Source organism: Notolepis coatsorum (assembly GCF_963971535.1).
Source record: "Notolepis coatsorum genome assembly, chromosome: 6".
NCBI classification, from domain to species: Eukaryota; Metazoa; Chordata; class Actinopteri; order Aulopiformes; family Paralepididae; genus Notolepis; species Notolepis coatsorum.
Window position 1 is genome coordinate 114,999,092 of NC_140170.1, and position 15,250 is coordinate 115,014,341.

A 15,250-nucleotide genomic window follows, 5' to 3' on the forward strand; every position below is an offset into this window, starting at 1 on the left:
AGATGTCAGTGATAGTGGTGTTGCTATGACTGCATCCCCTTTTATCAAGCTTACCATCGAACCCCAAAATGGGAAGTGGGCCTGTATTGGGGTCTCTTTCTGGATGAGAGTGCAAATGTGTTTCCTAGCTCTGAATCCCTGGTGAGGAGTTGATTTAGGAACTATATGTGACTGTATGTGAATGCTTGTTGGTAGTGGTACCAGGCAGCCCTTATTGAACCTGATAAATGTAGACTGATCACTCTGTTCTTTTACACTAATGTAAAGGGTGGAAGAATATGACAATGTATAGTTCTTCTTACATGTAACATGGGCAGCCTCTTGAAGCAAAATATGTGGACAATACCCCTATCTTTTCCCTAACGGAGAGTGGACAGTCCAACCCCCTTCTGCATTTCCTCTTTATTGAGACAGGTGGGAGGCTGAGAGGGAGACAGAGTCTGGGGAGACACAGGAGAGAAGGCTGTGGCCGGATTCAATCCTAGACCAATCCAAGGGTCCTTATGGTTCCAGAGGCAGGGGCATTAAAAACTCATCTTAAAATCTATGTGCAATATTGTCTGAAGCAGGGACGGCCCTTGTTGATTGAGACCAAATCAAAGTGAGTTTTGAGGAGCAAAAGTATCATGAACAATACTGAGGCTCCTATAACGGAACAACATTTTGCCTTTGTATCGTCCCTTAGACCTATACAAATCTTCTTCAAGGTTATTATTAGAGTTTGTAGAACAGAATTTGTATACACTGTAGGCCACATACACTTGGCTGGTCTTCTCTACTTATCTCTGCTGGCGCGGCCCATCACATGGTCACTTAAAGCACAGGACTACACATTACTGTTTCATCATCGTCTTTATCTGCACTAACAGAATGGAACGGAGGAGTGATATCAGTGCAGCCAAGTGGCTGAGTGATTGGTCTGAGAGCTGACTTGGCTCAGAACGTCGGAGTCTGACGTACAGGCGTGTGTGTGAACTGTGAGATCCTGCTGGCTTCTTCCAGAGAAGTGTCTCCATCGTCATAGTGACTCACGCCAGATTGAAATGTCTTTTTTGTCATTTGTGTCACGCACACGCACACACATTTTACACTCTGACTCCACTCACTGATGTCACAATTACAGAGGACGTCTGTGGTATTTGGCAGGGAGTGAGTGAAATGGCTCCATATGTTGTTCCCATGACGGTTACTGAAAGTATCACACTCTTTCACAAAGATGGGCGTAAAGAAAATGTCGCTATTTAACAGATTCTGTTAAATAATTCTCAGTTATTATTTTCCCTCCACCAGAAATCACACTGCTTTCAATAAAAATTGTCAGGATAAGTACATGTATTCAAAACTAATAAAAAATTGGTGATGAATTCACAAAGTCATTTGCATCCAATTCTGATGCCATCCTGAGAGTCGACCTGACAGAAATTGTAATGGACTATGATGGAGATTTGTGACTCTTTACAACTCTCAAAATCTCTAGGGGAGGTAATCGTATTTATAGCTGTCACATCATCTCTTGTGGTACACAGTATTTCCCACTGCTGCATTCAAGGTTATTGCTATTGATTTGAAATTCTCTGGGGCAGGAAAAGGAAAATACGATTATTGGGCATAATGATTTGACAGTCTAGTTTCAAGTTTCTTTAATAGTTGTCATACAGAAGTACAGAATACTTTTGTACAAAATGCTTCTTACTGTTGCGCTCCAGAGACTGTGCATGACAAGATAAGTATGAAATAAAAACGTAGTAAAAATTAGAAGAAAAAAAAGAGGTCACAGTGTTCAGTTTAGACATATGTACAATGTTCGTAGACGTAGTTACCATACAATATACAATACTGTGCAGTGTACTAATATACAATACTATATAGTGCAAGGCATAAATGGACGAGGTGCAGTTTAGGTACAATTCACAGTAGGTGTACGAGTTGTAGTGCAAATCCTTTATCAATAAATATAAAGTGTAAGTGTGTTTGTGTGATCTAAAGTGTGGAGAGTGGGTGCTGCAGTGTGTTGTTTGTTTGAGTGAGTGTGTGTGTGCGTGTGGGTGTGTGTGCTGTGTGCATTTGATGGTTGTTGCATAGTGATTATTGTTCGTTTAGCGATTATTGTTCGTTTAGCAGCCTGATGGCCTGGGGATAGAAGCTCCTTCTGAGTCTTTCTGTGCTCGCCATAAGACTCCGGTATCGCTTGCCTGACGGCAGCAGTTCAAAGAGGCAGTTGTTCGGGTGGCTCGAGTCCTTAATAATTCTCTTAGCCTTCCCCTTGCACCGCTTGTTGTAAATGTTCTGGAGGGTGGGAAGCCCCCCTCTAATTGTGCGTTCGGCTGAACGTGTCACTCTTTGTAGTCTGCTACGGTCTTGTGCAGTGCTATTCCCAAACCAGGAGGTGATGTTGCCGGTCAGGATGCTCTCTATTGTACATGAGTAGAAGTTCCTAAGGATCTTCTGACTGACTTGGAACTTCCTTAGGCGCCTGAGGAAGTAGAGGCGTTGTCGTGCCTTCTTCACAACACTGTCAATGTGTGTGGTCCATGTCAAGTCCTCGGATATGTGGGCTCCGAGGTACTTGAAACTGTTCACTCTCTCAACTGGTGCCCCGTCGATGCTGAGGGGGCTGTAGTCCTTGACCCCCGACCTCCTGAAGTCCACAATCATCTCTTTTGTTTTGCTGACGTTCAGGGAGAGGCAGTTCTCCTGACACCACTGTGACAGGTTCTCTACCTCTTCCAGGTAGGCCCTTTCGTCGTTGGCAGAGATCAGGCCCACCACTACTGTGTCATCAGCAAATTTGATGATGGTGTTGTTGTTCCGCTGTGCTACGCAGTCATGTGTGTACAGGGAGTAGAGGAGGGGGCTCAGAACACAGCCCTGGGGGGCCCCTATGTTGAGCGTGATGGATGAGGAGGTGCAGTTGCCGGCTCTTACCACCTGGGGTCTGCCCGTCAGGAAGTCCAGGACCCACTGGCACAGGTCATAGTTCAAGCCCAGGTCCCTGAGCTTGGCTATGAGTTTGGAGGGGACTATGGTATTGAATGCTGAGCTGTAGTCGATGAACAGCATTCTCACATAGTTCCCCTTCCTCTTGTCCAGATGTGATGCTGCTGTGTGCAGCACATGGGCTATGGCGTCCTCCGTGGACCTGTTGGGGCGATATGCAAATTGCAGAGGGTCCAGGTTGATGGACCCTACAGATCTTGCTCCAGCCCCCCACCACCTCACCCCCCTAAAATTCCCCCTAAGTTGTCAATTTACAACTTTACAACTACTTTCAACATTTAGTTTTCCAGACAAAACTATATAAATGAGGAGGTAGGAAATCCACAGCACAGTGTGTTGCTCGTCCACCTCACTAACCAGCTGCCCCTAAAGGTCAGAGGTCTTGTTGTTATCTCTCTATGGATCCGGCACGGTGGTGTAGTGGTTAACACTGTCGCCTCACAGCAAGAAGGTCCAGGGTTCGATTCCTGCTTGGGGACCAGGTTTCCATGATGCCAGGTACTCAGGTGGGGTATCTCCCAGGCCTTTCTGTGTGGAGTTTGCATGTTCTCCACGTGCTCGCAAGGGTTTCCGCCCCGATAAGATAAACCCAATGGAAAAACATGCACAACAACAGATCGCTAACGCTGTGGCGTCCTTGACGAAGACGGACAGGAGCACTTGGATTGGTCCCCTGGCGCGGCTCACGTTGACGCCTGTCTGCTCCCGGCTGCCCTTGGGGGGGAAGGACGACGGGATGGGTTAATCGCAGAGACAAATCGCATCTGCGATCCTAAAAAGACAATGCATGCGTGTGTGTTCCAGTGTGTGTGCTAAACTAACCGCTGTGTGTACCACTAAAAAAACATTGAGTGTCGTTGCATGCCAAATAAAGACCTCTGCACAGGTCCTGCATTATTATTATTATTATCATGTGTTCACCGTGGTCTGGACACGGTCTCATTATAAACCCGGTGTGCAGTGAAATAAATGGGTGTATTGAAGAGCCTCTGGGTACATATCACACGTCAGTAGGGAGGATGAGAATAGTATGCAGTCAGTCATGAGCTGTCATGTCACATACTTTCTATTTCCACCTCTTGTCACAATCTCTCACCACAGCTCAATAATCAAGGTCAAGGTCAAGTTTATTGGTATGTCCCAAACTGGGAAATTCATGTTACAGCAGATAAATAGGATCTCCAAAAAACACAGCAAACATGCATAACAAGAACACAGACAGACATGTACAGTACATGGTCGCAGGATCAGATCATAACAGTCAAACAAGCAACCACCCACCTCAAAGCCGCCCTCTCCTGCCTCCTCCATTGATGGCACGAATGGAGGTAGGTATAAATGAGAATTTGTATCTATTTTTTAGCTGCAGGGGTCTCCAAACCCCTAGTTGATAACAATCGCCTGTTGTATGGTGTAATGCCACAGCTCAATGATAACCTGCTACTGTAGTTGATAATAATCACCTGTTGTATGGTGTAATGCCACAGCTCAATGATAACCTGCTACTGTAGTTGATAATAATCATCTGTTGTATGGTGTAATGCCACAGCTCAATGATAACCTGCTACTGTAGTTGATAATAATCACCTGCTGTATGGTGTAATGCCACAGCTCAATAATAACCAGCTAGTTGATGACAAACTAGAGACATCTGCAGGACGGGTGGCGTACTAGAAATAATGTTTAGTGGAAAAATCTTCACACATCCACTGAAAAAAGGGCATGGATTCATCTTGGAGATTTTAGTTTCAAATGAAACTATTCAATATCACCCCCCACCTATATTTCTTCCTGGCCATATTGACATGCGTTCATGGCAATCTGAGAAAATAACCACCAAACATACTACTTGTGTGGTTTTTGACCCGAACATGATTTCAATTACATTTTCTTGTCATTTCAATACTCAAATTGCTTTCTTTGAATAAAATTCTATGCATGTTAATGCAGTTCTCAGGAGCTCTCACTGCCCCTCCAGCATCACTTTACATTTTCACTTTCACAACCACCCTCTTATTTTCTCTCTCTTCTCTACCTTTTCATCTCTCTCTTATGATACGTTTTAATGTTACAATCTCTCCTCTTCCTTCTCCCATCTCCTCTGTATGCCTCACCTTTTAAACACCTTGAATCCCTCTTTTTACCCCCCTCCTACCATTCCTTCCTCTCTCCCTCCATCCCTTCCTCTCTCCTTTCCTCTCTTCCTTTGGCTCTTTCTCCATCCCTTACTCTCTCCCTTCATTCCTCTTTCCCATCTTCTCTTTTCCTCTCTTCCTCTCCCTTCCTATCTCATTTCCTCTCTTCCCCTCTCTTCATTCCTCTCTCCTTTCCTCTCTCTTCCCCTCCTCTCTCCTTTCCTATTCCTCTCCCTGTATTACGCTATATCTATATCTATTTTTACCTTTTCCTCTGCTCTCCATCCATTAATCCTGTTCTATTTTGATCTCTTTCTCTCCCCCTACTGTATATCTTCTCCCCCCTTTGCCCCATCCTCTCTATCTCTCTATATCTCATACCTTCAGTCTCATCAAAGAATCGCTTTTCCTCCTTCCATCTCCTTTGCTCTTTCATTCATATTTTTTTTTTACCATCCTCCCTTCCCTCCCACATCTTCCTCCTCTGCCCCTCTTTATATTATCACCTCCGATCCTTCTCTTCATCCCCCCCTCCTATCCCCCCATCTCCTTCTATTTGTCCACTTGCCTGAGGAACATCATGCCAGCCTGGGCGATATGACTCCCCTCCAACTGTAAAGACAAGACACCAGTTTAGGTCACTAAAGGACCAGACGGAGTCTGTTTGAATGCAGCGCATGGCGGTTGTTATGCGCTAGACGAGGACAATGAGCAAAAACAATGAGATGAAAACGTAGCTCCAGATGGCTCCTTCCCCCGGTGGACTGGGTCCCGCCAGCAGGCACGTGTCGACTCTGACTAGAAAGAGGTGTTATTATCACCTGTCCCTGTTACTGCCTCTGAAAAATTGGTCTATTTTTATCACCATCACCTTGCTGAGGAAGGGGGGGGGGGTCTTGGCTGATACGTATGTATGAGGTTTGCTTATGAAAACAATATGGTGATGTATGCTATGCCAGCTTTGGGGGTCAAATTCATCCTCCATTGTCGCCGTAGTTGGTTCCGTAGTTTTAAGATGTTGCATGGTCATTGTAACTCTAACAGGGAATATACCCCTCAACTTTCATAATGCATATGCATATTTTTCCTGTCATGGGGGATTTTTCAACTTTGACTCATAGCATGTATTATAAAATTGTAGAGCTATCTTAGGGCTGGGCGATTAATCGATTTTTCGATTCATTCGAATTAATGATCTAGGACGATTTTGAAAAATTTTAATCGATTAAAAAAAAAAAAATTACCTTTTATTTGACAAAGTGATGTTTGGTGAAAGTTAGATTTGCACTTTATTAATCCCAATAGGGACATTCATCTTTGTTTGATCAAGAGTAACCTATTATATATATATACGGTATATATATATATTATATATATATATTATTTTTAATTGAAGATTGGTGAAAGTTAGGTTTGCACTTCAATCCCAATAGGGAAATTCATCTTTGTTTGATAATTTGTTTGTGTCAAATAAAAACAAAGGTTATTTGAATGATTTCCTAGGCGTTTCTAGTTTTCAGGAGAAAAAAATCGATTAAAATCAGAATCGGATTAAAAATAAATAAATCGAAGATTGAATTTTTAGGCCATATCGCCCAGCCCTAAGCTATCTGAACTGAACCATAAAAATGTAACTTCATTCTAAGAAAATTACCCTGGTTACTGTCTCAACCTCCTTCCCCATCTGGTCTAATTGATTCTCGATGGGACTGTACATCATTGTGGCATAACATATTAAGGCAGGGCCTGTGTGGCTGTGTGTTTTGAGGGGTATAAACAGATTAAGTGGAGGATGTGTGTTTTTGGGGGTATAAACAGATTAAGTGGCGGATGTGTGTTTTTGGTGGTATAACCAGATTAAATGGAGGGTGGCTTTCTCTCTTTCCTCACTTTATGAGATGGACGTAAATGTTCAAATACAGTATGCAAACCAAACTGTCTGGAGTTATTGGAAACCTATATGAGGGCTGAAATTGAGTGGTAGGTCTATATCATTTTAATAGCAATGTAATACAATTTTCTGTTCTTTAAAAAAATAAATCACCTTTTAGCCGGTGGTTGGCAGAGGCGCAGGTTTGGCTGGTGGTTGGCTGAGGCATGTGGTTGCCTGGGTTTGGCCGGTAGTTAGCTGATTGATTGATTGAAAACTTTATTAACAGATTGCAGAATGGGTACAATACAGTACAGCTCAATACAAAACAAACTGCTAAGAGGATGCAGACCAGAAAAAGACTTTCGTCTTGTTTACATCGGGGTCCCCCATTTTCAATTCATCATGACATTTATGACATACACGACAAACAGATATACAGAACTGTGTAGTAAAAAGAGATCATAAAAAATATATACATCCGAAGGGAAAGAAACCGTACATTGGGCTGGGAAATTTGGACATTTACAGGGGCCAGTTTCTAATTGCAGCCCCTGCAATAGGTACTCTTTGAGAGCGGTTTTGAAGGAGGGTAGGAATTCACATTCCTTCACGGTTTTGGGTAGGGCGTTCCACATTATTGTTGCATAATTGTGAAACGTGTTTAGTCCCTTGTTTGAGCAGAATCTGGGTTGAACATGATTTGTGGAACTCCCTCTGGTGTTGTGGTCGTGCTATTCACTGACCTTTGTGAAGTATTTCGACATGTACATGGGTACCTTAGTGGTGTAGTGTATCTTGTAGACCAGGCCCATTGCAAGTTGCTGTACTCTGTCGTCTACTCTAAGCCATCCTAGCAGTGGCGGCTGGTCCATAGAGGGCGCTCGGGCGCCGCCCCCCCTGGTGGAGAGAGAAGGAGAAGAAGAAATAGTGTATTTTAGATTTTGGACTCTACAAATACAATAAACATGTTTAAAATAAATAATAATTACTCATGTTAAGTGTTTGTGTTTAAAATGCACAATAACGTTAATATATCAAATATAAATCATTGTTTTGTGCGTGATTCACGTCACACTCTCCTGATAGACATCTACCTCCAAATCTGAGAGCTAGACTTAACGCTCACTGAGTGGGCGTCACTGCAGCCAATGTATCGTCGCAGCCAATGTAAATGGATCAAGCAAATACATTTAATAATTTAATAAATCAAATATGATGTCTGGGGGCGCGGTTTTCTAACGCTCGCAGCAAGCAGTCACACAGCACTCTGCGCCACTGTGTCACTCGTCAGTCGTCAGACAGAAAATAATTGCCGCTTGGAGGAGAAGCCAGGAGTATTTTCATTTCAGATTCCGTGAGTTAGCTTAGCTAGGCTATACGTCGTTTAGCTGGTTCGGTAATAAGACGTGTATTCTCAGGAGTCTGAGAGATAATCACGAGATACTGTACATTCAGACAGTGTTGGATCTAACTAAATTGATTTATATGGACACTTTATCATGGAAAGTTCAAGCCCGGACCACAAAACAACAACAAGTGTGTCTGTGTACTGTTCTGTAGTTACTGAAACTGATTGAATATGGCAAGATTCAAGAGGTTTATTTGTCACATACATACATACATACACACACAAGGCATACAGTGAAATGAGGGTGGGCTGGCCATGCCTGCTTTGTAGATAAATAGCCGCGATATCTATCGCTCTCTCTCTCACACACAACGCAGTATGCACGTTCCGAGACTCATGCTGCGTTATGACTTATGTCATAAGTGAATTGTATAGAAACAACTCACCAAAATGGACTATTGCACAACTGATTTACAAAGAAATATCTACAGGGGTCAAAATGTGCAGGGTTAAGGTGGGTTTTGTGAGTAAGCAGGGCCCGAAACTAGAGCCCGCCACCCGCCATTGGCGACCAGATTTTAGGTTTGGCGAGTGCCACCGAGAGGTCTGTCCGCCATTTGGCGGGTCACAAAATAGTCATGTAAAATAATTAAAACTGCAGTGTGTTTTGGTCTTACGACAGGCCTAATTTGTGGCTTGTTTACCGATGTCACATCCACTACTCTTCTGTCCTGACTGCCCGTGGCGCCTGCTTGCACTGTAGGGAGCTAAGCTAATTAGCGTTAGCTGCTAATCCTGGAAACGCTCAAAGCACCGTCAGCGAGTCCACAAAACCAGTTCCATTAGTGAGGAAAGGGGTTATATTAACGAGGCTTGACAACAGGGGTTCAAAGATAACTTCACATTTATTGGCTATTGGTTTATTTATATCGCTTCATGCATCCACCAGGCTCTGTGTGTTCTGTTGACAATTCTTATGTGTGACATCATCAACTACGCGACTCAGACGGAGATGCATCCAGCTGCAGCGCCGGAGAATCCTTGCATGCTGCTGAATGTAGAGTATAGACTATAGAGTATAGGGTCCAGCTGCAGCGCCGGAGAATCCTTACTGGAGCTGGAGGCTACTCGAGTATACACACAGACAGTGGAGCTGTTTGCAGATAGCGAGCATTTTGACTTGTTGCGTGGTGGCGATGTCTCGCAGATAATACAACTACAAGTATGATTATATAATATATATATTTTATTAAAAAAAATTATATAAAATAAAAATAAAAAAATTTAATCAAAAAAATGTGGCAGGTAAGAAATATGCTTGGCGGGTAGATTCTTCCCATCTACCCGCCACTGGCCGGTGAGTCAAAAAGTTAATTTCGTGCCCTGTGAGTAAGGCCAAGCAGTAGTCTGACCAGTTTGTTTTGTGATGTTTGTAGCCTTGTTTTAAGGGCCTTTGAGGTGCTTTGATACCATGAGGTGCAAGCTTAGTCGTAGTACCCTTGAATGAGTGCTCCTGTTAGTCTTCAAGGTATTCTTGTTTACCAGAGAGGAGATCCGGTACAAGAATCTTGTTCGTTGGTTGACTTTTTTTATTACATTGGATGCCATTTTGTCACATGAAAGATTTGCCTCTAGGATGGAACCCAGGTAGGTAATTTCCTCTTTCCTTGTGACAATAATGTCACCCACTGTTGCATGTGGTTGGCTGAGGCCTGGGTATGGCCGGTAGTTAGCTGAGGCACGTGGTTGGCTGAGGCACGTGGTTGGCTGAGGCACGTGGTTGGCTGAGGCACGTGGTTGGCTGAGGCCTGGTTATGGGCCAGTGTTGGAAGGAGAGAATGTGAGAAGTGTGTCACATCGCTAGTACAGAGATGGTGCCATGGCTTGTGTTGTGAGTCAGTAAACTGATGGTACAGTAGATTCAACTCACAACACCTCGGCATGTCTATTAAAAAAAACTCGTCATTGTCTTGGAGAGGGAAATGGAACAGAAGGCAGCTTACCTAAGACTGTACCACATTTTCGCTTGTATTTTAGGATTTTATTTTCTTATTTTAACGACTTAACCTATATCTGAGTGACTACTTATGGAAGCACCCATTAATTTGCCCTCATCATTAAGGTAATTACAGTAGTACACTAGCTACATATACTGTAGGGCCTCTGAGAGTTTCTGCGTTACCTCTCAGGAGAAGTAGATTTTCTAATTGACCTATCTCAAGCCCCACCCTCTTTTCTTGATTCTCCAATTGTCCCTTGGACAAACAAAGTTAGAAGTAATGGTTGTGATTGGCGGATCACGAAAAGAGGGCAGGGCTTGAGATAAGTCAATGTATTGTTTTTTTTTGTAATGGTCATCTTGGCAGTCAGAACTTCCTGGTATGTGATTAACACACAACAACAACACAGTTAGTGCCCTCCTACTCTTTCCCTTCCCTCATTATTAACCCTGCTGACCTTTCCTGAGAGCCGCCTTCCAGCCGTACTGTGGCTTGATGGTGGATTTATTTAGGTTAACAGGGATTAGCCATCGATGGTGGATTTATTTAGGTTAACAGGGATTAGCCATTGATGGTGGATTTATTTAGGTTAACAGGGATTAGCCATTGATGGTGGATTTATTTAGGTTAACAGGGATTAGCCATCGATGGTGGATTTATTTAAGGTTAACAGGGATCGATGGTAGATTAATTTAAGGTTAACAGGGATTAGCCATCGATGGTGGATTTATTTAAGGTTAACAGGGATTAGCCATCGATGGTGGATTTATTAGGTTAACAGGGATTAGCCATCGATGGTGGATTTATTTAAGGTTAACAGGGATTAGCCATCGATGGTGGATTTATTAGGTTAACAGGGATTAGCCACGTTATCACATGTCAAATATGGATGTATAGAGATACGTTTCAAGTTTTGAGAGAGATGAGCTCATAGGAAAAACAGTCTATAATTTGAAAGAGCCTAACCCTATGTTTTATTATACCTTAATATAGCATCTGACAAGGAGGCTGAGTTTGGCGTGACATTTTAATAAAATTAGATTGTTATGGGTTTATGAAGTGTTTAAGGGACCTTTTTATCAGATACTCAGGTGTATGAGTGGGAGTGAGGAGTCGGGACAAAATGGCTGCCAGTCTCAATAATGGAGCACAGAAGATCTAATATGTCTAGTATGTCAGTATGCTGACAGCCAGGCCGTAGGCAGGTCTAGTATGTCAGTATGCTGGAGACAGTGGGTGGTAAATGCAGCTAGTTTTATGTTTTTTTTTTGCCTTCATATGCCATTTAGATCCAGTTTGAGATATTCCTGCTGAACTCATTATCTCCTAGCTGAGCCAGTCTTTCCTCCTCTGGATAGCCTATTGAGTGCTGCACCACCGACACCGGTCAGCTCTGCTGTGTTGATATGTGATTTTCTGCACTACTTGAGAAGAGAATCGCTCCTCGTATTGCTCTATTTGCTAGGGATGATAGCAGTGGTACTGTGTGTGTGGAGGCAACAGCGGGTCACCTGTGGTGTAGTGGTGCAGGGACATATGTGTGGGTAGGCGGGGGAACATTGTGTGTCAGCAAGGCCACCCACCTGACTTAACTGTGTCCCTCTGTGTCCCATCTGTTGTCCCCACTTCTCTCTCTCGTCCCAGGCTGTCCTTGCTGGAGGAGTGGCGTGGTGTTCGGGACGAGGCGCTGTCTGAGCTCAGTGGGATCAAGGGATGTATCTTTGTCCACGCCGGAGGCTTCATCGGCGGGAATAAGACCCAGGAGGGAGCTTTGGAGATGGCCCGGAGGACCCTGCAGGCTGCAGCCAAGTGCCCTGTCAACGGCAGCAGTTGATCTGGTCACAAGGCCACTGACAAGAATGGAGTTGTTTTGATTTAGTTGTTTATCATTCAAGTCACCATGGCTGGAAATGTGTCCTCACTAGAACAGAGTTTGAATAAGATCTAATGCTTATGGTATAAAGATGGCAGCCAATAAACAGTGCAGGGCTAGTGGCCCTTTCATACTTGCGCACATTGTTCTCCAATGTTTTTTCCTGTAGTCGCATTAAAACGGGTGCTGCCTGTGCTGTGTGTCTGTTTTACAATTGTTTTGTAATAAAAGGTTATTTGACATTCTGGTGTCTGGAAAGTCTATGTTTAGTAGTAGGGATGAGTGTTTGAAAATTTTCCATACCAGTGCCAATACCGATACCTGGGATTCGATACAGATACCAAAACGATACTTTTCTCAATACCTTACTTTGCGGCATATGAGTGTCATGTGTAAGCACTTTGAACTGCAACCTCTGTATGAAAAGTGCTATACAAATAAAGTTTATTATTATTATTATTATTATTATTATGTGTGCTATGTAAGACAATCAGAGGATTTGTCACATTTTGGATGGTTATGGATTGTGGTTGATCACACACTGATGGGGTTAACTACTTGCGTATGGAAATTTGGTCTCATTCAATACAAAATGTCGATGCCTTTGATAAGTGTGTGTGCTGAGCTGTTTCAAACTTTAAATTGATTGGTTATTGTATTATTTTCATGTATATACACAGGGTTCACACAAGGTCCTTGAAGTGCTTAACACATTCTGTGCCATGCCTCTTCCGGCCGATGGCTATGCGATGCCAGCCATTAAACGAATGGAGTCTGTCACCTTGTTTGTAGAGCTATAACTATATTCTATATTATAGCTATGGATACAATACTATAGTCATTTGACACTGAGTTTCTTCCGGTCAAGATGCAAAAAAGAAATAATTTTTCCATCTATACTTTCCTATTTTATACCGTGGTGAATATGAGTGTTATTTCGGAATGATCCGGGCCAATTCCTGAGAGGCTGGTTATAAGCCGCAGCGTGTATTATACTAAATGCATTGGTGTTTTGTCCCTACACACGCCATAATAAAAAAATCAAATGCATATGATGGCTATTATGTTCCATCATGAATGCATGAAAGGGGGAGGGGGGGTCGTTTTTCGATGCTTTGATCGTCACCAATGGAATACGTTATGGACTAGCGTTACACACATAGGCTTGGATCTCAATGAAAACATTCTTGTATCAACGCAAGATTGATACCATATAGCCCTTACCTTGACTAGGATGTACCCCGAAAAAAATATTCCAGTTATCTGATCGCCATTCCAAGTATTGATGTCCATCGTTTCACCAACATAATCCACCACAGAACACGGATCGGGAGTAATTGTTTCTCCTCAATCCGAGCATTATAACCGCTACACTTTGTACATTTGTGTTTACATTTTTATTTTATTTCTTGCATGTTTTACATATATAGTTTTTTGTTTTTTTCTGTTTTGCTATATATATTCTTTTTTTATGTTTTAAATTAGTACACATTTGAGTAGTGGAAAAGGGGTAGGATTAAATAAGTGTATATACTTATTCCTACTCCTTTTCGAACATGTAAATTGAGTTATGTTTTGCTTTTGTTTAGTTATTATTTTGTTTGAGTTATGTTTTGATTTTGTTTGTATTCATTTACATGTTCGAAATAAAGATTTCAAATCAAATCAAAATAACTTGTCCGACAAAGGAAAGTCCGCCCGGACCTATATAATCGGCACACAGCTTTTCAAAAGATGTGCAATACTGTCCGCATCCTACCAGGCGGCGGTATTGGACTTTTGCAATCTCAGACTCATTCCCTATGATAACACCATGCTCCCTGGATGGAATAGGGTATTCAAATCGAGAAACGTTTTAATACGTGATTGACACTCAACGGTCGGGCCTCAGAAACGTGTTAATCAGTGAATGGCACTGAATGTGTTAAAGTGCTTGATTTTTGACCATAGGAACCAAGGCCTGAAATTCCTTGAAAACAGCAAAAAAATGATTAACGAGGTGCTTTAAAAGTCATTGAAATTCAAATCAACCATTCGCATTGAAAGTTTTGTTCATCCATGATAAAATTGTTCTGAATCAAGACATTTTTTTTTTTTTATTTAAACTAATTGTCGGAAATTGGGTTTAAGCCATACCTATAGGATCCGATTTTATTTTAATAATTTTATTTTAACAGCATTTAAAAGTGAATTGTATCCTTTTAAATGCCATTTTGAAATGAAAAATAGTGCTTGTAAAAGTTTGCAATGTGGGAACCCTGTATACAGTACCTATAAATAATGGGCCATGGTAATATGCTGCAGCCAAATTAGACAACAGTGTCCTCAACAGCACATGAATATTAGCATCTTAGCCTTCAAAGACTGGTACAGTCAACACTGCGAGAGCAGCTTGTCATTTAATTCAATGCAGCCCAACCTCACAGCATCATCGATATAGATTAATCCAGATAATTGAATTTCTAAATGGCATGAAGAAGAGCTTTCTCTTATGGCGCGCTATCACGACAGGAGCTCCTACCAGCAGTAAGAGAGGAACTGTGCAGTCAATTTACTTCTAATAAACTAAGGGTAGTGTCATGGATTTTCCAATGAATGCTCCAGATGCGCCCCTTCCTCCCTCTGTCAATCCTCCCTAGTGTTTCCACTGCAGGGCTTATCCTTCAGCTGTTCCTGCCCTATAATATATTGCATGATCATGTCATTGTTGTTGATTTGTAATCCCCCTCCCCATCAGCCCTGGTGTTGTCTGTGTGTAAATACCAGAGCAGCTACAAATTAACTCATTTATTCTTAATTACGTCGGTCATTGCTCAGCAACTTTTCTTCTTCGTTGCCCTTCACAGAGCTCACTGCTGCAGGCTGCTAATTCCTTATGGTGTTCTGTTTCTATCTATCCTAATTCTCTCGCTCTCTGTTTCACTCTCGCTCTCTCTCTTTGTTCCTTGTTCCCACCAGAATTTAATTGGTGTCCGTGCTCCGGCCAGGTTCCACTCGGAGATCAACACAAGTGGTGTGATCTTG

General features: G+C 42.5%; 1 protein-coding gene across 1 annotated transcript in view; it reads left to right on the forward strand.

Annotated features, from left to right (window-relative positions):
• myg1 (myg1 exonuclease) overlaps nt 1-12,802 on the forward strand; it is a 68,208-nt gene extending 55,406 nt beyond the window's left edge. The window contains exon 7 of the mRNA XM_084317801.1: nt 11,998-12,802. Coding sequence (XP_084173927.1) covers nt 11,998-12,187 — 190 coding nt within the window. The 3' untranslated portion in view covers nt 12,188-12,802. The remainder of the gene's footprint in view (nt 1-11,997) is intronic.
• The last annotated feature ends 2,448 nt before the right edge of the window (nt 12,803-15,250 follow it).